The 26,579-nt window shown below is 34.5% G+C and overlaps 1 protein-coding gene across 1 annotated transcript in view; it reads left to right on the top strand.

The window, feature by feature from the left end:
• LOC134845524 (uncharacterized) overlaps positions 1–25,850 on the top strand; it is a 33,176-nt gene extending 7,326 nt beyond the window's left edge. Inside the window, exons 5-9 of the mRNA XM_063862457.1 lie at positions 17,397–17,722; positions 17,845–17,922; positions 18,137–18,398; positions 20,141–20,406; positions 25,264–25,850. Coding sequence (XP_063718527.1) covers positions 17,397–17,722; positions 17,845–17,922; positions 18,137–18,398; positions 20,141–20,406; positions 25,264–25,719 — 1,388 coding nt within the window. The 3' untranslated portion in view covers positions 25,720–25,850. The remainder of the gene's footprint in view (positions 1–17,396; positions 17,723–17,844; positions 17,923–18,136; positions 18,399–20,140; positions 20,407–25,263) is intronic.
• Positions 25,851–26,579: the final 729 nt, after the last annotated feature.

Below are 26,579 nucleotides of genomic sequence, written 5' to 3'. Positions count from 1 at the left end.
TCTCATTTGATTAATTCACTTTAAAGAGCTGCTTTTTGTCGTGTTCTCGCCAGTGTTTGTAAAGCGCAGCTTGGCGTCTGTGTAAAATTTGTTAAGATGCAAGTTTTGGTTCTAGATATTGCTTTTTTCATCCGTTTTTGTAAGTTCTTTGATTCTCAGTTGGTTTAAAGCGGTTGAAAAGATAGATTTAAGTCTATTTAACAGTGTCTGTGGATATTGAAATTCATGTTTTGTTATCACAGCAAAAATAATCAAAAATTTGACTCAATTCTTAAGAGTCGGTGAACGTAATTCAGACTCTTATATAAGTCGCGATTATTATTTTTCGTTTTTTTTCAAGAGGTCTTTAAATTTCTTTAGACTCAAATTAACTTTTTCGCGGTTTGTTTTTTGATTTCTTTTTAGGTTCATTTTCTTTGTTGAAAGGAAGGCGAACTCCACTATCGAACATTGAAAATGTTAAGATTACGAAAAACGTGATCGACTTCTTTTTTCGAAAATGGAATTTAGTTATTAGATTTCCCAGCGAAACAAAAATTTTATTTATAAATCCAATTTTCTCCAATTGAAATTTTTTTGAAAAAGTCAATTCTATTTTGTTCTATAAATTCAAAGAGCTTTCGAAAAGTTTTCAAATTCAAGTCAGTAATTTTTTCTGTTTACTTGCGTTCATCGGCTCGTTAGCAACTGTCTGTTGGCTATGTTTTTTTTTACACATGTGCAGATTCTCTCCTCAGCCGTGAAAGTGCTCATTTTGTTGTACTGTTTGTATATTTCCAAGAATTGGCATTTTAATTGCATCCTTTGTGTAATTTTTCTTCTTCTTTGGCTCTACGATACAATTCATGAAATGTGGCACCTCCGCCTAATGTCACCTATTTGTAATATAATATTTGTTTTAGTGTTGCAAATTTTATCAATTTTCTTCGTTATTTACTCGTTTTTGTTTCATTATGTGTTCCAATTGAAGCGACCGATTCTGCTTACTTAACGCAGACGATGCTGGGGTGATTTTGCATTTGGTATCAATAATTGTACATCTTGAAATTTTGCAAATAATTGTATATCTTGAATTTTTCCGGAAATTTTGCTAATAATTGTATATCTTGCAATAATTGTATATTATCAAGTTTTGCGGATCAATGAATAACTTGATAGTTTGGCTCATAATCATTTTAAGTTCTGGGTCTGATGCTGCCTGTGTAGCCGAGAGAACCAAGCCTGGTGCTCCAAGGCGAGGGTTCGAATCTAAATCGGACCTGTTTTTCGATTGTGTGCTTAAATTCGTTTGCGCGCTTAAATTTTTCGGCTTAGTTTCCGATTAAAGCAATTTTCTTGAAACTTGGAAATGTTTTTGATGTAGTCATGGTGTGATGTAGGTAATCGGGCCCAAGACTTTTTGGAGAGTTAATCTTTGGCTTTTTTGATACACCATTCTGTGAGCTTAAAGAAAGCTTTCAATTGAGCATTAATGTTCTGAAATTGTGATTTGTGATCTGAAATTGTGATTAATGTTGAAATTGTTTATCAGATCGCAAAAACTCGGAGAAAAAAGGTTGTGGTGTAGTATGAACTCTCTTTTTTTCAACCTAAGTCGCAAATATTGGTGGGACGCAAATATTGTAGCGAAAATTGTGTTCATTTTGAAAGTGTTAATTTTGGCCAATAACCAGCTATTAAGTACAGCCAATGCTAAGGATGTTATCACATACTATTACATTACAAATAGGACGTCAGCTTCAAGGTATCATGGATCTGTAGCGTAGAGGGAGGGATGGAGACCCCCCAACAAAATAAAAGAGGCTTCGAACCTGGGTGGGGTCGGATGTTTTTAATGAACTTTCGTATGCTAGCTAAAATGCGTCCGGCCTATAAATTCAGGCATGTTAGTTAGTAATTTTTTTTTTTCAAACTGAGTGGTACTGCTAATGCGTCATAATTTGCTTGCGTCGCTCCGAAATTATGTAGACTCATAATTAGCGTGCGTCACTTAAGAAATTTTTATGTAGACTCATTTTAAGAAGACTCGAAGTCTTACTTATTCGGTTTTTCCCGGTAGCGTTATCTTTTTGCTTGTGTATGCGAAGTGCAACAACTTCGCATCTGTTTTTAAATCATTTTTTCAGTTCCAAGAAAGCAGTTATTACGCTCGATTAGCAAGCGTTACCTAATCGGAATATAGGCTTTTTTCGGTTATTAAGTAGTTTAACAAAATCACTAAATCCTTTCTTCCGTTATCATTTGTGCTGCATTTAATTCTGCAGCAAACATGCTCAAAATGTTGAAGTTTCAACAGCGCCTGTCAGCCGGTCAGAAGAAACCGGTCAGCGCCTGTTTTTTTCTTAAATATTTAGTATCAAAAAATTCATCGGCCTATAGATTGTCTGCTAATGTTTTGTTGGCTCAGTTTCCACATTTATTACTTTGTTTGTGCTGTAAGCTATTTTTTGTAATTGAAAGTGTTTTTAATTCTTTTATGTAATTTGTTAATTTAAAAAGTGACTTAATTTAATTTTTTGTTTTTGTTAACACTTTTTTCTGCCCAATTGATTTCGGCATATATTTTATCAACTTGGTGACCTATTTGTGAGTCATTTCAATCAAAACGTATTTTCGCACTCTCTTCTGGATCGCAAAAAATGCTTAAAATCTTCATAGAAATTATAGTTCATCATGACAACAAGTTTTTCGGTTTTTTCTGTTCTTTTTTTTTCGCTTGAGTAGTAGATGTTGGAGCTAAAGGGAGGGGGGGGGGGGTGGGTCCATGAAGACTCCTATGTATTAAGATAGGGAATAGAGCATCCGATCTTCAAGCTATGTATTAAGATAGGGAATAGAGCCTACAATGTATTAGATATTAAGATAAGGAATAGAATTGGTATGGTAAGAAAAACGATTTTTTTTTGGATTTTCTGCGGAAATGTCTTGTTTTTTCGCAAACATTTCGGCGCGCGTTATCTAATTGGTGAATATCAATAGTTAATTACGTGCAGGTTGTGGAATGAAGGTCATGTAATTAGTTTTTTTGGTTCATGGTAAGTCAGTGGTAAGAGTTTTGGGCTTTTTAAAATAGTGCTCTATCTACCTGAACTATGCCGAAACCTACTGAAACTTCGAAAAAAGTCAATTTTTTGAGAAAAAAATTAATTTACAAAGAGCTTATAAATCACTGCATCGTCTTTGAAGTTTACCGCAACTTTACTATAAAACACCCAGAAAATACTGCATCGTACAAAAGCTTAATACATTGCATCACTTGTTATAAATTTATTACTTTGCATCAGTTCTCATAAGTTCAATGGTTTTGTATGAATTCCAACATCTTGAACTTGACTTTTTGGATAAAAATAACTAATTCCTGTCTTTGTTTGCTCATATGTGGCCATCATATGGTTAACCGTTCTGATTCTTTTATTTGTATATGTTAGGTTGATTGCTTCATCGAGCACTTGTACTTTGTCCAAGGGTCCGTCTACAGAATCTTCTAGAACTCGTTTTTTCAATCCTTTACTGCTGAATTTGATTTTATCTGACATGTTGTTATAGCAGCAATATGTCATAGTATTTCCGTACATCTAAATTCCTCTTTGAAAAGTTCCGGCTCCCATTTATTATGTTTTTAATGGATACTGCAACACGTTCGAGGGAAGAAATTAGATTTTGCATCTGCATTGAAAGAGTCTCTGCAGTCATTTTCCCTAAAATTTTCCCAAATGTCTCTTTTCTCTGGTTGGATACAGTCATATAAGTTTTCTTCAGCAAGTTTACTGAGTCTGTATCCATCTCCAACTCTTCGAAATTGTTTACATCACAGAACTTGTCAAAGAAGTGATAGAAGAGGTTCAACTTTCTTAGTTGCGCATACCGCAGTATGAAAAATCCAACGATGATGGGTTCAATAGTTGATTGCAACAACTCCTCCTCATACAAGTCTTTTTCAACTGTATTCAATCTTTTGAACAATGGCTCATTAATTGCTTTTTGAGTTTTTTCATTGTTCAGATACTTCGTAATTGTATGTTTGGATCTATCTATGATCTGATATCCATAGGAGGAATTGCCTAAAAGCTTCATAGTTTCTGCTACAACTCCTGATGACAAAGGGTTTTCATCTCCTACTCTTCTAGCATCAACCACTGACTGGACGAAATTTTTGAAGCATTTCCGAGAATTTTTGGTGCACTGCAATCCAAGTTCAATATAAAAGTAGAAGAGAGGATTTATAACTGTTCCATTTTCTAGCTTGAAACTAGGTATCAGCGTTCTCTGAGGATGTTTTAACATTTCGTTCTCGATTGCATAAATCTTCATGTAGTGTCCAATATCGTTTCTTCCCACTTCAGTGTTTTTGAAATATGGAGAAAAGATGGCAAATTTTGATTTTAGTTTGTCTGGAATAACTAAATCACACTGAACATAGTCAAAAAGAGATCCATTTTTTATTTTTGTCCGAAAGGAATCTGTAGAAAGAGGTTTTTTTGTGGGGGGATCTGACAAGGAAAATGGGATCTGACATGATTTTTGATCTATTCATGGGTTTTGAATTTTTCCCACCACTCACACTCCCACATTTCTTCAAGTTTGTAGTCTTCCTTTTTTATGTATTCCCATCTCAGATCATCCAACTTTCTCTCTCTCTCTTCTTATTACCTCGTTCAATGTCCTGATCTGTTAAAGAGGGACAAGCTTCCTGACAGGAACAGAAGTGGTAGTAACATTCCATTGCTTCGAATACCGTTTTAAAGTGATCGGTATAACCGTTCACATTAAAACAGTCAAGTTTCTGCTGTGTTCCGGATGTGAAAAAGCTCTCAATTTTGCAATCTGGTCTTATTTCCCGGTAGAAAGACATGACCATATTCTCAAAGTTGCGAGACCGGTTATGTCTAGCTTTAAACTACTGCATATCGGTGTCAAACTCCCATCTCGTGTACAACTCTGTTGGCTTATCTTGACACATTGAGAAAGGTCAAGCTGACTTGCATCAATGCCATCGATCGATTTTCGTATATTTGATGAATTTTTGATGTATGTTTCACCAACTACAGCTTCTCCAGTGAACACAATGGAAGGCCCACCGGTCATGTCTTCTCGTGGAATAAGGGAAGAATCCTTTGGTTTCGCTAGCTTTACAGGCTTTCAGAAGAGAATCTAGAGTAGTTGCCCACCCAGAAATTTCATTATGTCGAGAAATTGTACATCTCCACTTTTAAAGGATATAAAGTCATTTGCTTCTTTGATGACTGATGTTTCTTGTTCTTTATCGCAAATCAAATAAAGGATTAAGTAGGTCTTGATCAGTTTCAAATCATATCTACCGCTGTTAGATACAAAAACAGTTGAAGTATTTTAATAACTCTCCAGATGTTGTTTCAAATAAATGGGTTGATTTTTCTGAATTCGCAAGAATTGTTTTGACATATCTGCTTCTTCCGAATCTTCAATGTATCCGTCTTTCTGCTCAATTTGGTTACTTGAATGATTTTTACCTGGATCGTTTAGCTGGTCAAAGATATTTTTCATTCGCTCATTGACAGCTACTTCATTATCTTGAAATTTCGTTCCCATCTCCAGCTTACTTTTTTCAGCCAGCAGTTCGAGGTTACTTACAAAATCGATTATCAAGTTCTGTGGATCCTTGTTGTACAGAAAGATGGGTTCATCAATCAAATTCGATAATATAGAGACTGAAATTGGTACATGTTTTCCGATCCAGCTAGTAGTTTCCGTCTCTTATTTCCTCTTTAGGAACACAAATCGACTCAAAATCGAAAATTGCTAGATTATTGAAAAGCTTGTTGTCTTCAGAAACTGGAAGACTGAATCCTTCTTGTTTTTCAAACAAGGTTTCTCGAAGCTCATACACGTTTTTTAGGTAAATATGTTTCACTTGGTCCTTGCATCTCAGAAGATGTTTGTTAAAATTGTCGGATTTATTAAAGAAAGTGTCACAGCTAGGGCATCGAAAGCACTTAAAGAAACTATCTATATCATTTGTATGAATAATATGGTTGTTAAATCTCAGTAATTTGACTGTTTTATCAAATCTTCCAATACTTCGTCGAGCTAGTTCTCCTGCATATTCTCCTTCTTGGATATCAAAATTGTATATAAACATGTTTCGTTGCACAATTTCCTGGACAACAGGTAAGTCTTCAACGGAAACTCCACGAAATTTTTTAGGATCTTGAACTGACTTTGATACAAATTCTGTTAAGTATCTAGAAGTTTGGAGTCGAGATCATTGTGTCCGTTCATGTAAATTGCCAATGCGCGGAAAAGACCCAAATGATTTTTGTATGGTTCTTGTCTGTTAGATAAAAGACAGTTCACTTGCGCATGTCGTAGTAAAGGTTCAGGTATGACAGAGTCCGGACATTCCATTGGGATATTTTTGAGCAGCAGCAAAAATTGTAACGTTAGTAATCAACTTGAATCGCCACTTTGTGTTTTGGCGTTCTTGGGTACATTGTTCCACATTATCAAATTTTTCTACTTTTCCTTGGATTGTTATCAAGTCTGCTTTAGTACACAGCAAATGGGATTTTTCAAATAAAGTTTTGTTTTCATAGGCGTAGAAATATCGATATTCACCAGTCTCACTAATTTGTAGAACGAAGCCCAGAGCAATCTTGATTTTATTGGCGGAATCGAGCTTGTTGAAGACTTCTTCAAATTTCTCGTTGATTATTGTACTGCCTAACTTGGACGTTTTGAAGTTAAATACCTTGTCTCCCATTTCCATCTCCGTATCCACCAGAAAATGTTGACAAGCACTAAGTTCCTTCAATTTTTCGCCATCCTCCCCTTCTTACTCTACAATCCTGAACGAATTTTTATTAAATGAACATATATGTCTATTAAAAAGCATTTGAATTTCCTAGAGTTACTCTACAAGGAAAAAGATAAAATTCCAGTTGATTTTCTTTTTTCATTGACTCTTACTTTTTTCACAATTTTTTGGACGTTTATGTTGTCCAAAATAGAGTTCACCGACTAAGTACAGGTTTATTCAGAGAAACTTATTCAATCAAAGAGTTTACTTTTGAACCGAGTAGTGAGTATCAAAGCTATAAACTTAATGCTGAGTTTTTTTGTTTATTCTTGAGAATTTGAAATTGATCAAAAAATCGTACGATAATATATCAAAAGCTCTTTTTATTCCTTACTCGATACCGAAATTTGTAAAAACTTACCAGCAAAGTTCTTTATTCCTCCGTTTCCTTGAAGATTTTCAAAGTTCAAATCTTGCGTGATAAGGTTTGGAATAAGATTTCCTGAGATTTGCTTTGTAAATTTCATCAATTTTGAGCTATCCTCTCAATTTTACATCCAACTCAATCAACTTGACCATCTACTCAAAAATCAACAGTTTCTCATTGACTATATACAAAAATTTTAAATGAATTGATGAGGAAACTTTGGCAATGCTACTCTTATTAATTTTCTTTCTTTTGTTACTTATATCGGCAATATTTCTTATTTTTACAACGAAAAAGATTTGGTAATTTATTTTTTGCGATTGCTTTTGTGTATGTTTTTACTTATTTGGAGGATTTAAGTCCTTAAAAGGCAAATTTTTCTCTGATTGGATACGAGAATTAGAGCAAAAATGAACATTTTTGTGATTGGAAACGACAATGTGACAATTCTTATTGGTTGAACCCACACATTCGAGTTGAAGGTACCCCTCTCTCTTAACAAAAATCATTTTATTTTCAACCTAACTACCGTAAACTTCCTTCTCTCTCAGCTCTAATAACTTAAACTTCAACTTAACTACCGTCAACTACCTCCCTCTCAACTGTAAATCAATCTTTCTGTTTACTCTGTATCTTTTACTCAACCTATTGCTCAAAATGATCTTCTCAGTGCAAAACAGCAATCTTATGTTCTCGGTAGAATTTTCGCCTGATCTAGTACAAATCAAAGTGGGACAAAAAGTCTGTGGAGTTTTTCTGGCACAAATGGACATCGCAATCCAAGTCTGGCACATAGTGGAAGTGATGTGCAGGGATTTCAACGAACATCATATAACGCAAGTACCCATGACAGAGAACCAACTTGGAGAAATGCAAATGACGGAGGAAGTGGCTGAGCATGTGGGAATGAACTACCCCGACACTCCTGACTCTAGATATGTGGCTCAACCAGTCAAGTACCATCGAAGAGGCCCCAAGAACTCTTGTCAGCGAACCACCAAGGCAACCACAGGCGATGGAGGCAAGACCAGCCTTTATTTTTATTTTAAAGAGGTAGGAACAAAAGATAAGGTAAGCGGTCATAGAAAAGTTTGCTAAAAAACTTTGCACACGGATTAAAAATCAAACTTATTTTGCAATTGGTAAATGTTTTTACACATTTTTACTACAAAGATGGTAAAAAATTTGAATCTATTTCAACATCTTGTAAAAACTTTACAAGATTTTCTGCACACATGATAAAAAAATCATTACAATTTTTGCACACATGTTAAAAACTTAACAATAAATTTTGCACCATGCAAACTTTTTCACAATGCTTTTAGCACACATGTTTATCAAACACTTCAGAAAAATTTTGTATTAAGATCGGGAATAGCGCTCAAAGTCATCAATAATAATAAAATTTTAGCAATAAGTTCACAGGTTTTTTTTTTACAATATAGTTTTGTGTTTTTCGCAATTGCATAAGAAAAAAAAGTTTTCGCATTTGTTTTCAAAAGGTTTTTGCATTTATTTTCTAAAAAACCACGAAAAACTTGGATCTTACTCAAAAATTTCCTCAAAATTTAAGCACACTTGTGAAAAAACCAAAACAATTTTTGCATCTTGTAACGGAAAAATTGACACGCTGACTTTTTACAGAACCATAATCATCAAAGAAACAATCAACGATTTTTAACAAATCAGACTCATACTTTGAATTTTGAACTTTTCGAATCCTTTCCAAAACAGCTGATCCAAGAGTCTGAGTGGACGCAAGCTTCTAAGCAGAACTGAGTTGATGTCTTCTGATTTTTTTTGCAGCAGGCGTTTCTTCGCAACACTGGGTAATTTTTCCGGTATTCTATATTTCAAGTTCGACTGCAGAATTCAATTGATTGAAAACTTCACCTCTTGATAAAATAATATAGGAATAAAATCTGTGTTTGTATAAAGTATAAATACAGTCAACAATTTGGTAAGTGAAATGATATGTATCTGATCTGTGCAAAATTTGATTGAGCGATGATCCGATAATTACTAAATGAAATTTGCAATTTTCCTCTAGGCAGAATGATGAGTAGTTAGATACACAGTAGTCTTGGGTGACAATGAATTTTTCATATAAATTTTCTGAGACAGAGATAAAAAGAGATTTTGCATTGTAATCCGAATAAAAATTGGGGTTTGCTTGACACATAGCAGATGACATCACCGATTATTTGTTGCAAATGATTTTTATCTACATTGAATTGTTTATATAGTAGTCCTAGCTCCTACGCAATGTTCATATTTGAATCATCACCTACTCACTATTCCATATAAGGTAATAATACCTTATTTGGAATGTACAGTGAGTCATCTACTTTTCCTAATTTCTATTTTTACAAATATCATTATTTCGAACTATCTACAACTGATCTCAAATCAAAAAAGTATTCACGAAAAGATATTCTTCCCGATTATATTTAATTTGCTAAAAGTCAAAAAAGCATTGGGAGATTTTCTTGGTCCCAAAAACTCTACAACGGAAAAATTTACTTTGAACCTTGCTCCCAATTGCTAAAGAAAAATGAATCGGTACAAATCGAAAAATCCCAGCAAATCTATCTTGGCGAAAAAGAAGAAAGGATATCAGCAATACGGAATACTGTTATTCACGATGCTGAAAACCTTGGATTCTTTCCTCTATTGGAACCCTATTCTGACAAAGACTATACCATGGAGCAGGAACTTGCGAACTGTCATGCGGTGTATGACGTAGCAACATACAAGAAGAGAAGGGTGTGTGTCACAATCAAGAAGTAGAGTGTGAACAACTCACCCTTTATTCAGATTCGACTCTTCACTGCAAAGGAGAACGAAGTCTTGAAGCAAGTTGCCTATGTCCATTATACTTTGAATGAATTGGGAGACTTTATTTTTGTTGAGAACTGCAATATTCAATAATTTTAAGTGATGTTATTATAGTCATGTAATTCAAATATTCATCTTCTTGAATCATTTTCTAAATTTTCTTTGAGCTGAGCAGTATTTGAGTTGAAACATTGGTTCTTCCTAGAAATCTTGTTTCAGAGCTTCAAAATAAATTAGGACTTTTTCATATCGTCTTACAAGAAAAGTTCCAGAAATTTTCGCTAACAGTTCTGGAATTCCAAAATCTACCAAAATTGCAAGATTTGGATACAGAATCACAATTTTTTTACTTTGAGTGGACCTTGCATAATGGAAAACGTAAATTTTTCAGATATTGTTCAGATATTAAAAAAATAGATCTTTTAAAATATCGTAGGTAAGAAAACACTTAAAAAAAACTATCAAAAATTTCATTTCGAAAAAGAGGAGTATGATTTATTTTATCCCTTCGGTTTTGTCTTATCTAGAAATATTAAAAAAAACTTGTATAATTATTGACGAATGCACTGTAGAAAATGAACATTCAGAAATTGAATGAAATTCTCAGAAATTTTAAATTGATCAAGCAAGAATTTTCATCAAATACAAAAAAAATTAGTTCCTTTACCTGTATTGTTTTGGACCCAAACATAAATTTGAAAGAAATGGTCCAAAATTTTTCTTCTGGGGGACTAATTGGATACGGAAATTCCTGTATGGATTATTTTTTGCAAAGGCAAAAATCTTCAGACTTCAGGCATTTTTACATGATGCAGCTGGATCTGTGAAGTCTATTACGCATTAGGGACCTGGTTATTGTCATTTTTGCCTAGATTTCCTAGTTCTTGTTTTATTGGTCACTTGACTGGATTGCTTTTCTGGTTATATATTAAAATTTTTGCCTCAACAGCTTAAGCATTGTTGGATTGTTAGTCATTTTAACCAAAAACTTCAGCGAAAACAGTTATCATCACGAGTCTGTTTGTTTTGGATATTGAGTTTATTGAAAAAAAATTAGTGAAGGAGTAAGTCGTTTATAAAAACGGACAAACTGTGGGATATTCCCCTCTTCTTCCCAAAACGTTCAAAGCAACATCTCAATCTGCTTGGTTTACGATGCATCTTCATGGAATCAATTGGAGCGGTGGTTATGAAAATTATACTGAGCTTGGAAAAATATTGAAAAAATTAAAAGCTCCAGAAACGGTGTTTTTTGCAAAAGGTTTCGAAAAATTTAAAATTCTGTCAGAAATTTTGGAATCAACGTTTACAAACTTGGATGACTACGAATGATTGGAGGTGTAGCAACTACCCACTTCGTCATGCAAAAACTCTTCACTGTGCAGAAAGAAAAGCATTTGCATACGGAACATGGAATCGATGTTTTTAAAATAAATTGAAAATCATATAAATCGTTTTGTAGTACCTTGTGTATTTGAAAATTAAATATAAATCGTTATCAAATTTTTCCTTTCAAAGTTGAGATGAGTGATGAATTTGACAAGCAATTAAATTTAGGAAATTTTATTTGATGAGAATCATGAACGAAAATCATGGAAATTTTTTGGACGTACGTGTAATAGATCTCTTTTATTTTTTCTGTGCCAATTTTTTGTCATAGTTTTAATACTAGCACGTGCAATCGTTCGAATAATGTTATCCACTACATGTGAAGAAACGACAGTTTGGGTAGCAATTTTATCAAATACAGGCGGTTGTTTTTACCTTCTCCAATCCTCTGAATAAAATAATTTCTTTTAAGGAACGAGTGTTTTTTTCGCTAGTTGGACCGAGTGGATCTGGAAAGTCGCATCTTATTTTTGATTGGTTAAAAATTGGTACATTTTAACCCAATTTTGACAAAACTTTTAATTTTTATCAACATTATCAACCTCTTTATGGACAAATGCAAAGAAATTATCTTAAATTTATCCAAGGAGTTGACTTTGAACTGATTGAAGAACATTCAAATAATGGAACAAAATACCTGTTAATATTTGATGACTCTTGTGAAGAAATTTCAATTTCTAAGCAGTTTGTTAAATAGCTATTGCTGGAAGACGCAGGGGACTGAATACAATATATATTAAGTATAACTTGTTTCATCAAAGCAAATTGGGAAGAGATGTTGAGTTACAAAATACACATATTAATTTGTTCAAGTCACCGAGAGACTTTTACAAATCAATACATTAAGTCAACAGCTAGGTCTAGGATCGCAATTGAAAGAGTGGTATCAGGATGCAACATCTGTTCCTTATGGTCATTTACTCATTGATTTAACTCCAAAAACAGTTGATTCGCTAAGATATTGCACAAACAGCGGTTCAGTTTCATCAAAGTTTTATTTACCAGCAGGAACAGAAACAAAGTTTTCGGATGAAGAACAAACAAAACGTCTCTAAACTCCCAATATTTCAAACATTTTCCAAAAATTTTCAAAAACAGTTTATCCTCCGTTGTCCAAAAAGTTTCATTCAGTTCCTCAGCGAATCTAGTAATTTTGATACGCGAGCTACAGGATCTCCGAAAAGTAGACGTAGTAAAATATTGAAGAGAAAAATCAGAACTCAAACGAAGAGAAATTTCACTGCATAAAAGGAGAACTTTTTCAAGCTCGCGTAAAGGCTTACAACTAATATCTCTTATCACTCCTTTTGTCAATAAACGGTTGACATAGTATGGATCAGTTTGGTCTAATTCCTTACTCAATTCATCAATCACAAAGTAGGATTCCAAAAAAAAATTGGAACAAAACAAGAAAGAGAGGAAACTGTACCAAAAGTTTTTGATTCTGTTTACATTGCTGTAAATACGAGGTTGAAAACGAGTAACAATAAGCATCTTATTGATTTAATTTTGAGTTCTCCTAGAATTAAACTAAGTCAGTCAGAAAATATCATATTAGGTTATCGAGACACAAAGGAATCTATTGTAGACTTTGTGTATGTACTAAAGCGAAACAAAACCGACTTTCCAGATATTTACTTTACCATTTTGGAAGCAACTCAAATTCCACCTAAACAAGAATGCCAAAGCGAAAGATCTGAAAAGGTAAGTCTGAACAGATTGTATTCTAGGGGTAGATCTGCGTACGGTTCTGTGCGTTACTTGAGTAAAACAAGCGGTTTGTCAAAAAAGAAAGTAGAACAATATTTACAAACCAAGTCATCCTATACAAAATTTGGTCCTCCAATCAGACGTTTCCGAAGACTTCAAGCTTTTTTTTTGCAATTTATAAATGAAATTTGTTGTATGGACTTGGCTGTTGTGGACAAACTAGCGAGTCAAAAGCAATGGAGTCAACTATTTATTGGTTGCTGTTGATATTTTTTCGCGATTTAGCAAAAAATGAAAACAAAATATGCCCAAGACACTTTGCAAGCTTTCAAAATATGATTTCTCGAAAAAACACTCATGAAAAACTTTGGATTGATAAAGGGACAGAATCTGATGGAACTTTCAAAAAATTTGGCAAGGAGAGACATTGAAGTTTACTCAACAATGGGTGATACAAAAGCTGAATTTGCAGAGAGAGCCATTCATTCATTAAAAGACATAATTTACCACTACATAGAAGATCATGGTGAAAAAAAATTCATTCACGAGTTACCTCAATTTGTGTCTACAATGAATTGTCGCGTCAACAGATAGATTTGGGAAATCACCTAGAGATGTCAAGAATACTGATTTCCTCTCAATTCTGAACAATAAACCTCTAACAAGGTATAAAAAAGCCAAATCCAAAGTTGGAGAAAGAGTGAGAATTTCAAAGAATGATATTCCTTTTCGAAAGGGATACAAACCATTCATACTTCATCAAAGATCTCGACAAAGAAGAAATTCTGGGAAAATTTTATGAAAAACTTGAGAAAATGTTCAGAATAAAGGTAAATCATTTTTTAAACTACATGTCTATCGATCAGTTGTCATGGATTTTTTTTACTATTGAGTTAGTTTCTTCTGACGTTTGAAATGAGTTAGTTTCTTCTACGTTTGAAAGGAGAATGGGAGGTTGCTATTTCAGAAATATCATACCATTCTTTGTACCAAAGTGTTATGAGGGAAAGTTTACATTCGTAGTTGGTAGAGAAAGTTCTGAGGATAAAAGAAAGATTGAATCAATGCATATTGAATCAGGATTGTATCCAAGTATTGTTGATATAGTTGTAGCCATGAAAAACAAAATTCGAGAACGTCTAGAGGCTAAAGTTTTTAAATATAACGGAGTATATAAATCAGTAGATAAAATTACACAAAAGATATCCGTTCATTCACCTGAGGATCAGTCAGTGTTTATTATTCAAAGTTCTGACTTGAGTCCAATTTGGGGTTGTGATTTAGAACAAAATCAAACGGGATATATTGAAAGGAAAAGGTCCACGTTATCCTCAGTATTCTTACGACATTATAAGAATGCGTTCTTTGATGATAAATAGTGATATTCTGGAATATAACATAGTCTGTGATACAAAAACTCCCTTATTGCGTTGTATTTCATTCATCTTCAAAGTAACAAGAAGAGATATAATTTCTACAGGACAGTACATAAATTATCAGTCCTTTACAAATTTACAGTTCAAAAAATTGTTAAAAAAATCTTTCTATAGTATCAAGATAGAACTAAGAGATGTTACAGGCGAAAAAATTATTTTTGTGTCCGTAGGAGTTACCCGAGTTGTCTCGAGTTGATTGAAACTTCATACGAAATGGTTGCTCTAAATTCAGCTGATTTCCGTTTTTTTCGAGGACATGCAAGACTGCGTGGAAGAGGATTTGGAGCTCTTGCGCAAACTCGTGGGAGAACTGCAATTCCCTTTATTAAAAAGTACCTAGTCCCAGCTGCAAAAAGATCTGGAGCAGATTTGTTTGAAGTCGCTGCTCCAGCGATTGGGGAAGTTGTTAGTGGATGTAAAAAAACTCAAAACATTTGCAAAAAATGTGGGAACAAAAACAGTTCGGAAGCAACTGGGAGGTGAAAAAGAATAAAAAATCCAAGTGTAGAGCCGGATCCAAATGTAGATTGAAAACCAGTCGCTCTCGCAAAGACATTTTTGACAATATAAAATGAGTATAAACCAAATCATTTTGGGTGCGGGGCTTATACTAATACTTCATTGGAGATTTTTGACAAAATCCCAGTTTTGGAAAAAATTATTTCAGCTTACACACAAGACATATTCCCCAGTACTTCTCGAGATGAAAGCAGTATTGAGTTTGAATCTGAATTGGATCGTAATCTCTCCTTGGATATGCGTGATACCCATCTTAGTTTGAAGCTTCAATTATTCAAGGGAAGATTGTTGGATGCTTACAAAAAAGAAAAAGCAGAACATGAAGGGATAAATTATCAGTCCTTTCATCCTCAGTATCGAACCGAGGATGATTCAGATGAAGAATCAGAACCATGCTTAACTTATGGAAACGATCTACTACATTCACTATTCTTCAATTGTGAAGTTTGTTTTAACAATACAATGATTTACAACGCCAATGGATTATATCCTCATAAGGCACAAATATCGAACGAATTCAACTCTTGGTATTTGATTTGCATCCGTTCACTGACAGAGCAAATTCTTCAGGAACAGGGATAACTTTTAGTCTAGTACATAAGGCTTGTGTATGAGAATTTGTTGTTTCAATACCTAAATGTGTGTAAGTCATTTACTTAGTTATTTATCCTAAATTACACTATCAAACTATCTATTTCTTTGTTTTTAGATGTAAATCAGCTAACAATTGCAAAGATGAATAATTTTTCACTTCTGCAAAAATATTGAACGAATTCCTGAACTGAGGTTCAGGTACATGGGATGTTACCCCTCTGATAAAATACCTCAAATTACAAAATACTCTTTCGTCACTCAATCATCACTCAGCTCCAAGCAATGATAGAGGGGAACACTGGATCATGATAGTTCGATTGGACAAAACTTAGTAGTTGCGGGTTCTTTGGGTGGAAAAAGAACAACGAATTCCTTTCTAACAAAAAAAGTATTGGCGAATGGTTCCCAGAAAACTGCAAAAAACTGATAATTTGTGTGGGTTTTACACAATTTTTTCAGCATTTCTTCTTTTTAAATTTTACCAGAGAAACTTGAATAATCTGCATGATGTGCAGGTTTTTAATTTTATAAGTAATTTTATGTAACTGTGTAGTTTAATATTTGTAAGTGTAAGTTATGGCAGTAATTTTACTATACGATGCAGTGATTTATATACTTCCTTCGTAATTTAATTTTTTTAATCATAAATTTGACTTATTTCGAAGTTTCAGTAGGTTTCAGCATAGTTTCAGGAAGATAGAGCAGTGTTTTAAAAATTAAGATTATCTAAAAAAATAGCTAATAGGTCGAATTATACCAAATCTTATCGTATTTTGAAGTTTTTTGAAAAAAATTCAATTTTTTTGATGAAAAAATCCAAGTTTTTGCCCGCAAACTCTTACCACTGACTTAGCATGAACCAAAAAACTAATTACATGACCTTCATTCCACAGCCTACACGTAATTAACTATTGATTTTTACCAATTAGATGAAGCGCGCCGAAATTTTTGCGAAAAAGCAAGACATTTCCACACGAAATCCAAAAAAAAATCGTTTTTCTTACCATACTCTTACCATGACCATTTTCTTCGGATGCTACATTTTATTTTCTTGGCATGTCTTTGTGTCATATGCCTTATTCATTTTGATATTTCTAGTTTTTCCGCCCATTTTTTTTTGTTTCGACTAAACGGCTTTCTCGGTTTGTATCGCAAGTGGTGCAAAGCTCAGCTTCGCCTCTGTGTTAAAACCCTGTGAGTAAAGTTGGTCGAGATAAAATTTTTGTTTCTGAATGCCAATTTTTGAAGTAAAATATCCCGTTTCGTTTTTTTTACACTCGTGAGCTTGCGAGCGTAGTGTCTTAGAATGAATATATTTTTTTTATCCAACCTAAGTCGCAAATGAAATGTTATTTAAGTGGCATTTTTACTATAATCAATTACGATCTGTAGCTTTGGAAAATTCAAAGCATTTGATCTCTGCTTTGTTTGTGGCTAGTGTCAGGCAATAGTTAAGCGTCAGTGGAAAGAGCGCAAGACTTTGAATATCTAGATAGATGGTTCGAATCTGTTGCATTGCTAAAGTTTCACTAATTTGAGGTTTATTTTTTTTTATTTCACTTTTGAAGCTGTTTTTATGCCGTTTCGTCGCTGGTGTTTGCGAGGCACAGCTTCGCCTGTGTGCAAACTATTCCTCCTGATATGAATTAGTTCAATGAGTTTTATTGAATGACCTGTAGTTCATTTAATTTCACGTTTTTGTTTCCAGCTGAGGGAAAGAAGACCGATGACAAAGAGGTGGACACAAAAAAGAATGGAAATACAGATGAGATTAAGTCAAATTTGAAGAATAATGAAAGCACTGCAATGGAACGTGGCGACACATGTAACAGCAACGGTATCAGCACAAAATTATCAAGTGAAGAGAACAAGGGTTCGAATTGTAAAGAAACATTAACAGACAAGCCTGAAGAACAAGAAAAAACAGAAGAGACAACAACGGAAGTGTCGAAAAGCAAGTCAAGTCGAAAGAATAAAGCACCAAAGAAGTTGGATACGCAAGGCAGCGGTGACAACAATGAGCAACCTCAAGTGGTATGCTTAGACATTGATCCAATTTAGTACATTTGATTTGATTGAATTGACTTGGAAATTCAGAAAATGTGTAGAAAGAATACTATTTTTGCACTTTTCTCAGTGCAATGTGTGTGTTGCAGGGCGATTATGCACAGCTGGTGAATGAAGACAGTTCAGAAGATGAGCCACTCCTTGGCGGAGAGTCCCTCATGCAAAAGGTGATTTAAAAAATCAAAATAAAGCTTCTCTTGTTCAGATATCTATTTTTTTTGAGCCAAGTGAATTTCTTTTACCATGTGTTGGTTAAACAAGCAACGCTAAGGTTGTATTATGTTAACTTGAAACTATCGATTAGCTTCTTTTTCCTTTGAAAACCCTCCCTGTTCGGATAGTTGCCTCTAGTTATTACTATGATTATTATGTTTATGGCAGCCTGGCTATGATTCTGGCTGCACAGCAGTGGTCGCTCTCAAAGTGGACTCGAAACTGTACGTGGCCAATGCGGGCGACTCCAGGTGTGTGCTGTGCTACAAGGCAGCAGCAGCAGGCGAGGGTCAGCAGCAGCAGACAGTGGTGGCCCTGTCACGTGACCACACGCCCGCAGTGCAGGAGGAGGTGGACAGGGTGTACGAGGCGGGCGGCGAGATACACGCGGGCAGGGTAGACGGGGGACTCAATCTTACACGTGCAATAGGTCAGCAGAATGAAACACGATTTAATTAGACCAACAGTTTTTGACTAGCAGCCCTAAATGCTGCTTTCTTATATGTTGTATACTCAATGATAGTTTTTGTATAAAAAAAGTTAAATCATTAAGATTTTTCAAGTTCGAATTTCTTGAAATGTTTTTTTTTTAAATGTCAATCATTTTTCCGGTTTCAATGAGTTACTTGACAATTTTCCAAATGTCATTTAAACTTGGTTGCCGTTGCGATAAGTAAGGGTGTTGCAATCGGGTACTGGTGTTTTTCCCGTAAATAACTTCGTTCACAGGATGACTGAATTGGTCGTCATCTCCATCCATCTGTATTTCCGTCACCGAACAGACAAATTTTGAGGATGTCTAAAATTAAGATCATTTTCTGGGCTGGGCAATGTTGCTTCATCCTCAAGCAACGAGCACGGATCATGGTGAGCCGCGAATGAGAGGCGAAGACGAAACCGCTTCACCACCGCTCCCCATTGAGTTGTCTAAATTTCAATTGCGTGTTCGATTCGAAATTTATTTTTTAAGTTGGTTGTAGTTGACCAACTCCAATTTAAGTATATCAATTTTTAATTTTTTTTTTCCTTAATTGACTTAAGACGTTTCGGCTTAGAGGCTGCTTTTGAGTATTTTGAGGAGCAAAAAAAATACAAAGAGTAATGAACGTAGTGAAAAAAATAGTTTGTTCACGCTCAATCTTGATTTTTCGCTTGTGATTCGGTTTGACTTGTGATTTGTTTTTGAGTTAAATGCATTCCCATTGTTAAAAGGAAGGCAAACTCAACTATCGAACAGCAAAAGGGTAAAGGTCAATAAAAACGTGATCGACTTCTAGTTTCGAACGTGTATTTTAATGTTCAGATTTTTTGGAATTAAAACTTTACATAATGATCCGGTTTTCTCAAATTAGATTAACTTATCAAAAAGCACCAATCATCAATTATTCTTGAAATGCAAAGAGTTTAAGGGGCCTATTTTATATATTTTTAAGTTTTTACTTAAGTTTTTGAGTTTTTCTCAAACATTTTTGTCAGCGCAACCTGTCGCTCAAGCACGTGTCCGCTTTGTTACCGCTGTGTAAGTTTTATTCATGTCTATGCTTGTTTAAAATTCAATTGTCTTGCATATTTTCTGGAAAGTAATTTTCATTGAAGGCAAAATCATGCTGCATCTCATCATTTGGATGAAATAGTTCAAATGTTTTTCTTCAATGCCAAATTCACTGATTTTGAGGAATTATGGAAGTTGTCCCGTTTTGGTCAAAATATTAATTTTAAACCCAAGGGTCTATTTTGTGATGTATCTGTTTCAAATTGATTGCCAAAACCACCTGATTTTTGCCTAATTGCATCCTACCCGGAAGTCAAAATTTATGATCTGCCCATTTTATGTGCAATGCAGTACATATTAACTGTGAATATGGTATGCCGGGCTGTAAATAGCCTGATCCTCATCAGGGTAGCTAAATGAGAGTTTTGATTTTCATGTTCATGAACCATCAAATTCATTCTTATTTTAAATTAGCAGAGATGGTGCACTTATAGTAATTTTCGGTTTTGGTCTAAATCGTGACACCCAAGAAGTCAAAAGCAGGCGTGCAGTCAACTGTGGCATTTGTTTGATTTTTCAAAAAATTGAATACGGTATTACCTTTCAACTGAAGAACCCCTCGAAAATCTAAGATCACTAACTGGTCAAAATATTAATCTTGAGGTGAAGCTTATTCGCAGGTGACCACAGATACAAGCAGGACTCAGACTTGCCCCCTGAGAAGCAGAGGATCTCTTGTATGCCAGATGTTTCAGTTACTGATCTGTCCAAGTCCAGAAGTGCATCCGCAGACGCCACTGTCCTTAACGGAGCATGCGGTCAGGAGGAGTTGGATTTTTTGATCGTGGGCTGTGATGGCGTGTGGGAGTGTTTGACCAACGAGGTGGCAGCGCAATCAGTCAAGGAGAGCATGAAGTCTCAGAATCTCTTCTTAACCGCACAGAAGGTAAATAATAGAATTTAAAAAAAAAATTTTTCTTCAAATTTCAGGCCCTAAGTTTAACCCAAAAATAGATTAGTTTTAGCTTTTTTAGTCAATCAAAAATTACGCTGAACTACAGGGTCAATTACTGACAAACTGATTTCAAAAGGCACCTCTTATAGAGCCCAAGAAAGTTAAAGAATGGTGTAATCTCCAAGAAAACGTATAAACCAATTGATTTTTGTTTAATAGACAAAAAATGCCACTTTTACTGTTAAAACAAATTTAAACATTTTGCGAAATTTGTTAGTTTACGTAAGAGTTTGTTAGGTAACTGTGATATAATTTTGTCAGTAATTGACCAGGTAATTTCTGCGTTATTTTTGATTGACTTAAAAAGCCAAAAAAATGCATGTAAAATTTTGTGCCCGAATTTCGAAAAAAAAAACTTTTTTATACTAACTGTTGTAAGCAAGTTTTGTCTTGATGTTTTTTCCAAAATCAACCCAATTCGATCAGAACGCGTTTTAAATTTCAAGTTTTATGTGTTTTGTCTGGATAATTTAATTAAATTCTGTATGAAGAGACTTCAATGCAACGTATTTAAGTTTTGCTGTGTCACGTATTTTTATGTCTAGTGAATCGGCACCGTAATTGAGCGAGACTAATTGTTGTGATAAGTTTTTCAGAAGCTGTAAATGATCATGATTGATATTCCATTAAACAATGTCTCAAATCCTGATACCCATTCAAACAACCTATCAACCTATTTCGAAGCCTGATACAACATTCCCACTCTAAAATACCAAGGCCATTCACCCATCCTGAAGTCGAGAACAAACGAGTATGTACAGTTCTTAGTCCCATCGAACAGGAAACTTCAGAGAACAACCTAGTGCAGCTAATCTAGACAACCATCAAAGCATCGATCAGCGGTATAATCCCAACTATGTTTGCAAATCTGAAACATGAGATGAAGGAGTTGATGGCGAATATGATCAATGTTGCTACTGAAGACATGAAGAAACAAGTTCTCTCTGAAGTAAAAAAAAACATCTATGCTCACAAGAAAGTCGCTGCAACCTCAAGAGCCTATCTGAAGCTGAGTTGCTGGAAAGCTACAACAGAAAGCAAAATGTTCCCATTAGCGGAATAGCCAGAAATGCGGAAAGTGGGAGCCATGAATCAGTGGAAGAGACGACAAATAAAGTACTGAACATTGCAAATGAGATAGGAGCAAATATCACCGAGCAGGATATATCAATTGCTCATCGACTACCGGGTCGAGGAAAACCAAACCCATCATTATTATTTTTTGTCATCGAGTTGCAAAAGTGGATCTCTTGAAAAAGAAGCGCCAACTGAACACACAAGATGTTAAAATATTCTAAGATTTAACCAAGGCTAAACTGAACTTCCTCATACTAATGAAAACTGACGAGCGAATTGCGGTGACTTGGTCCAGAGAGGGAAATATCTACTTCCTGCAAGAAATGATAATTATCTCAATAAAGAAATCGGGCTCTATGATGGCGCTCATCTACTTGATTATAGTTTTGATATTGTTTTCCTTTGCTGTTGCTTTACTGGTGTTTTCTACCAACCGGCGGCCCTCTCCGGAACATAAAGTTTCTATGCTACATATAAATGTTCGTTCTCTGAAAGGTCATCTTAATGAACTGGAAGCATTAGTATACAGTCTTGAGTCTCTGCCTTCCATTTTATTCTTATCAGAAGCTTGGTTAACATAATGATGATTGTAAATGCTGTCTCATTGACGACCACAATAAGTTTGTAACATACAACCGTAAAACACGTGTAAGTGGGGTTATGATACAAATAAGCTCTGACTTGAAGTTTTTGAAATAAATTCCCGCACGCATCAAGGAGCGAAAATTGAAAAAGATAACTGTTAGTTCAAAATTGCCGTGATGTACAACCCTTCTAGAATAAACAAACTTGGTTTTATCGATCAGCTGGATAATTTTCTGGAAGATAACTTTTCGCCATCGTTAAGAATTGTAATATGTGGTGATTTCAAAATCGATTGTTTTAAGATTAATCAGCTATCCAAAAACAACCTGAGCTGTTTTCTAAATGGCTATGAATTAGGCGATACAAAAGCAACAAGAGTTACTGAAACAACAAAAACCTGCCTGCATCATTTCATATATCTAATTTTAACTAAAACGCATCACTTTGTTTTAGAGTACCAGGGTTTTTCCGATCGTTATCCGATCCTATAACAATGGAATCCACCTAGTTTTTTAAAAAAAAAGAAAAAGTCAATCTTTTCGTGGCCTACAATTTGTTAATAATAAACAAGCACCTGCCATGTATATTAGCAATTTGCAATCAGAATTAAAAGAAAATGAAGTCGCAGTTTGCTATAATTCTGACCCTCCTGCATCATTTAACAATTTTGCCGCAGTTTTAATAAAATTACTACATTTTATGCACCCATGCAAATAAACACAAATACGGAATAAAAAAATGGATCATTAGAACATTGAATAATTTAAAAACCAAAAGAAAGTAAGCTCATCGTTCATGGCAAAATCAACCGAGCAACCCAATTTTACTAGATAGATTCAAACAATTGCGAGTGAAGCTTGAATAAGAAATAAAGTGGGCAAAAAGCAAATACCATCATGCGAATTTTTCTGCTTGTATAGGAGACTACTAAACGATTTAAGCGGAAAAAACATGAATGATACCAATGCGCCAATACTGGAATCGTATTTGCAGCACTGCAATACTTCATCAACCTTGGATGTTGCTGAAAAATTCAGTAGTTTTTTCTCAGCAATTGGCAACGACCTTAAAAAGAACATGGATTGTCTACCATCAACACCTTTTACCCAAGCTGAGCAATCTGTATTTTTGTATACAGTAACAGAACTCGAAGTTCTGGTAATAATCCATAATCTCGAATTATCTTGAAAAGTTCTCTGATTTATTGCCGACAAGACGAAGCATAGTACTATTGACGCACTTGTTGATTTTACAGAAAAAATGCAGTCATGCGGCAAGCAAAATATAATTGCTTTGTTTTTTCTTTGAAAAACACATTTGATACAATGGAACATCCCCTTTTATTACAGAAATTGTAATCATACGGCATCAAAAGGAATAATTATGATTGGTTTAGTTCGTACGTAAGGGGAAGAATGCAACGTGTGGAAATAAATAGAATATCAATCAACTGGTCCGCAATATCCTGTGGTGTTCCTCAAGGATCTGTTTTAGGTCCTTTACTGGTTCTTTTTGACACAAATGACCTACCGCATGTTTGTAAATCATCTGAAATTGTTCTTTTTGCAGATTACACCAATGTAACTGCATTGGGACAATTAAACTTTTTGATTAATGAGGACATCCGTAAACTGAATTATTGGCTGAATGCCAATAAACTGATTATAAATATGGATAAAACAGTAGAAATGAATGTAAATTCCTCCAGTTCGATGACCCATCAATTAAACAATTGTGATATAAAAACTGAACCGGTTTGTAAGTATTTGGGGGTGTACGTTGATTCAAAACAAAACGATCTTTTTGTCCCATATAGACTATGTAAAAATGCTAGTAGCAAAACAATCAGGCATTATTTCAAAGCTACGGTTTTATAAACCTCGACATTAGCTTTTAGCTTACTAGCGCAGTAACATCAAAACAACTATCCAATATGGCATTCTTGTATACGGTTGTTGTATTCTTTTTTCCTTGCTGCCAATTTTTATGCTTCAGAAAAAGATATTGAAATTGACATATTTTAGAAAACGTGGTGACCACTCAGAAGACATTTTCGCGAAAAATCAACTGCTAACAGTGCATGAGCATGTCTACGAATTACTGAAATTCGTACTACGATCGATAAATAATCTCCGCAGTGGAGATTTTTTAAAGAAGTTATTCAGTTTTGAAAATCCACTACGAGAAACTCGTAGGGGGTAAATTAAACCTATTGAAAGAAGTATTTAAGAAAAACGTTTTGAAAAGCAATCAGTTATCTACCGGGGATGTAGACTTTACAATCTGCTTAATACACGAGGCTTACTCGAAAGAAGGATTAGAAAATTCGAACTTAAGAAAATAAAAAAGTTTTTATCATAAATTTAAAAATGGATACCTGTTAGGTAACAACTAGCTTGCAACTCTATTTTTATTTTTTAAATACATGGAATTTCACTGACTTAGGTAAATGCTATAGGATTGATAATTGTGGGTTGCGAATTATGTGGAAAAATACGGCGGTCCAGAGTCTCTTAGTTTTATAGATATGACGGTTTTTGTGATTTTTTTTTTGAAATTTCTCAATGTTTTTCCTACAAAACTTTCAGAAGGGAAAAAATTAAAATTTGATGTCAGTGTACAGCCAGTGGGATATGGCGTCAAAACATTGGTTGTAGCGCTGTGTTCAGCGCTGTTTGTACGCATTATATCATTTATTTTAAAAATTGTTACTGTACCTGTTTAAAATTAATTTAAGTATCTTGGATTTTTTTTAGATTTCTTTTTCCTTTGATTCATGATGCTATCTACCATGGGTTTGCTATTAAAGGGCTGCTGTTAGTATACCCTCATGGTCTCGTTAGTTTTCCCTTGTGATGAGTACTTTATCATTGAATTTATGTTTTATTCTGTCAATGAATGTAACTACCTATCGGAAAAATAAATTCTTTCTTTCTTTAGACTAAGTGATAAGCTGATGTTAGCAGTCACAAAGTTATCCAAGATTAAAAAGAATAGATTTGATATCAACTCAAACAGAAATACGTATCGAAGAACTATATTGTTCTTCGAACTTATTACTCCGTGGAAGGTAAGGTAAATTTATTTAAGTGATTGGTTTGGTCAATTCGAAGGAATGTTGTTTAGTTGGCTCAGAAGTGTATCTCGGACAGCTGCGACACAACAACGGGGCTGGATAATGTCACAGCTGTGATTGCAACACTGGGAGCACACCATCTGACGGAGAAACTAATCTACACTCCGGAACGAAAAGCGAAGACCGCGAACAGCAATTCTACTTACGACAAAGTGCCTTCAGACAAAATTGACTCGACCAATGAAGAGGGAAGCAAAGAAAGCAATAAATCTGAAAATGGAGTGAACGGACATCACGAGGCAAAAGAAAATGGTGAGACTAAATCGAACGGTGAGAATGAAAACGAAACTGAAAATGGTTGCACAAGTGACAAATTGAGCAACGGTTCGGATAAAACAGAAGACCTGAAAAGACGCAATATAGAAGGTTCTCCGGTGACAGCTAACGGAGACGTAATTGAGAGAGACTCGAAAGTTGCAAAAACTGATGTGGATGTTGCAAACTGAATCTAGTCTAACCTCATCTGCCATATTTTGATATGATGTTAATAGTTTGTCTGTTTTATGTTGAATTTTTGAGTCGCTTTGATTTCAAGAGTAGTTGAACGAGTTGTACCAATTGATCGATTTTTTCTTTGTTTTTTTTTCAGCATATCAAAGACACCGCAGTTTGAACGGCAATTGAGCTAGACGACGAAGCTTGCAATAATTTAGTTGATTGGCTTTTTTCGAAAAAGCTTCCTGAATAATGGAAAATTATGTGAATGGAAGTGAATTAAAGACCTACTTAAAAGGAAGTATTTTGGATTCTGGTGTTGACCCTCTCAGATTACTAACGCTGCTTTTCAGTGGTAATGAACAAAGCAATAACACTAATTTTGGTATAAAATTTTTTGCAGGAAAACGTTTAAAGGGGTTCACGCTCGCTAAAATTAGATTTGCTTGCTGTTTTACTTTGATTTTTGATTAAGTTCAGCTTAGATACATTTGTTAAATGAAAGTCTCATCGCGTTCTTCAATAAAAGTGAGAAGGGCAAGAAAAAAAGTGTTTGATTTTAGTGTTAGACTAATTTTCGTGTAGGTTCAAATCGTCATATAAACCAGATTTCTTGAATTCGATTTGTTTTATGAAATAAATTGTCAATTATAAAAATTTCTTGAATATCGAAGAGCCTCAAAATGATGTTTTTTTTCTCGAAATTTATTGAAATTGATTCCACGTTTCTGCTGGCTATATTTGCTGCAGAACAAAATAAATTTTCTTTTATATTGTCTAATTAGCAAAAAAATATCTTGAGTTATTAATTATGGCGGAGCTGGAGGGAAGCTTGCGATAACATTAATTTTGGTCTTGATTTTTCTCAGGA

Source organism: Symsagittifera roscoffensis, chromosome 1 (assembly GCF_963678635.1).
Source record: "Symsagittifera roscoffensis chromosome 1, txSymRosc1.1, whole genome shotgun sequence".
Lineage (NCBI taxonomy): Eukaryota > Metazoa > Xenacoelomorpha > Acoela > Convolutidae > Symsagittifera > Symsagittifera roscoffensis.
The sequence above is the reverse complement of the archived record's forward strand: the minus strand, read 5'-3'. Positions and strand labels throughout refer to the sequence as shown.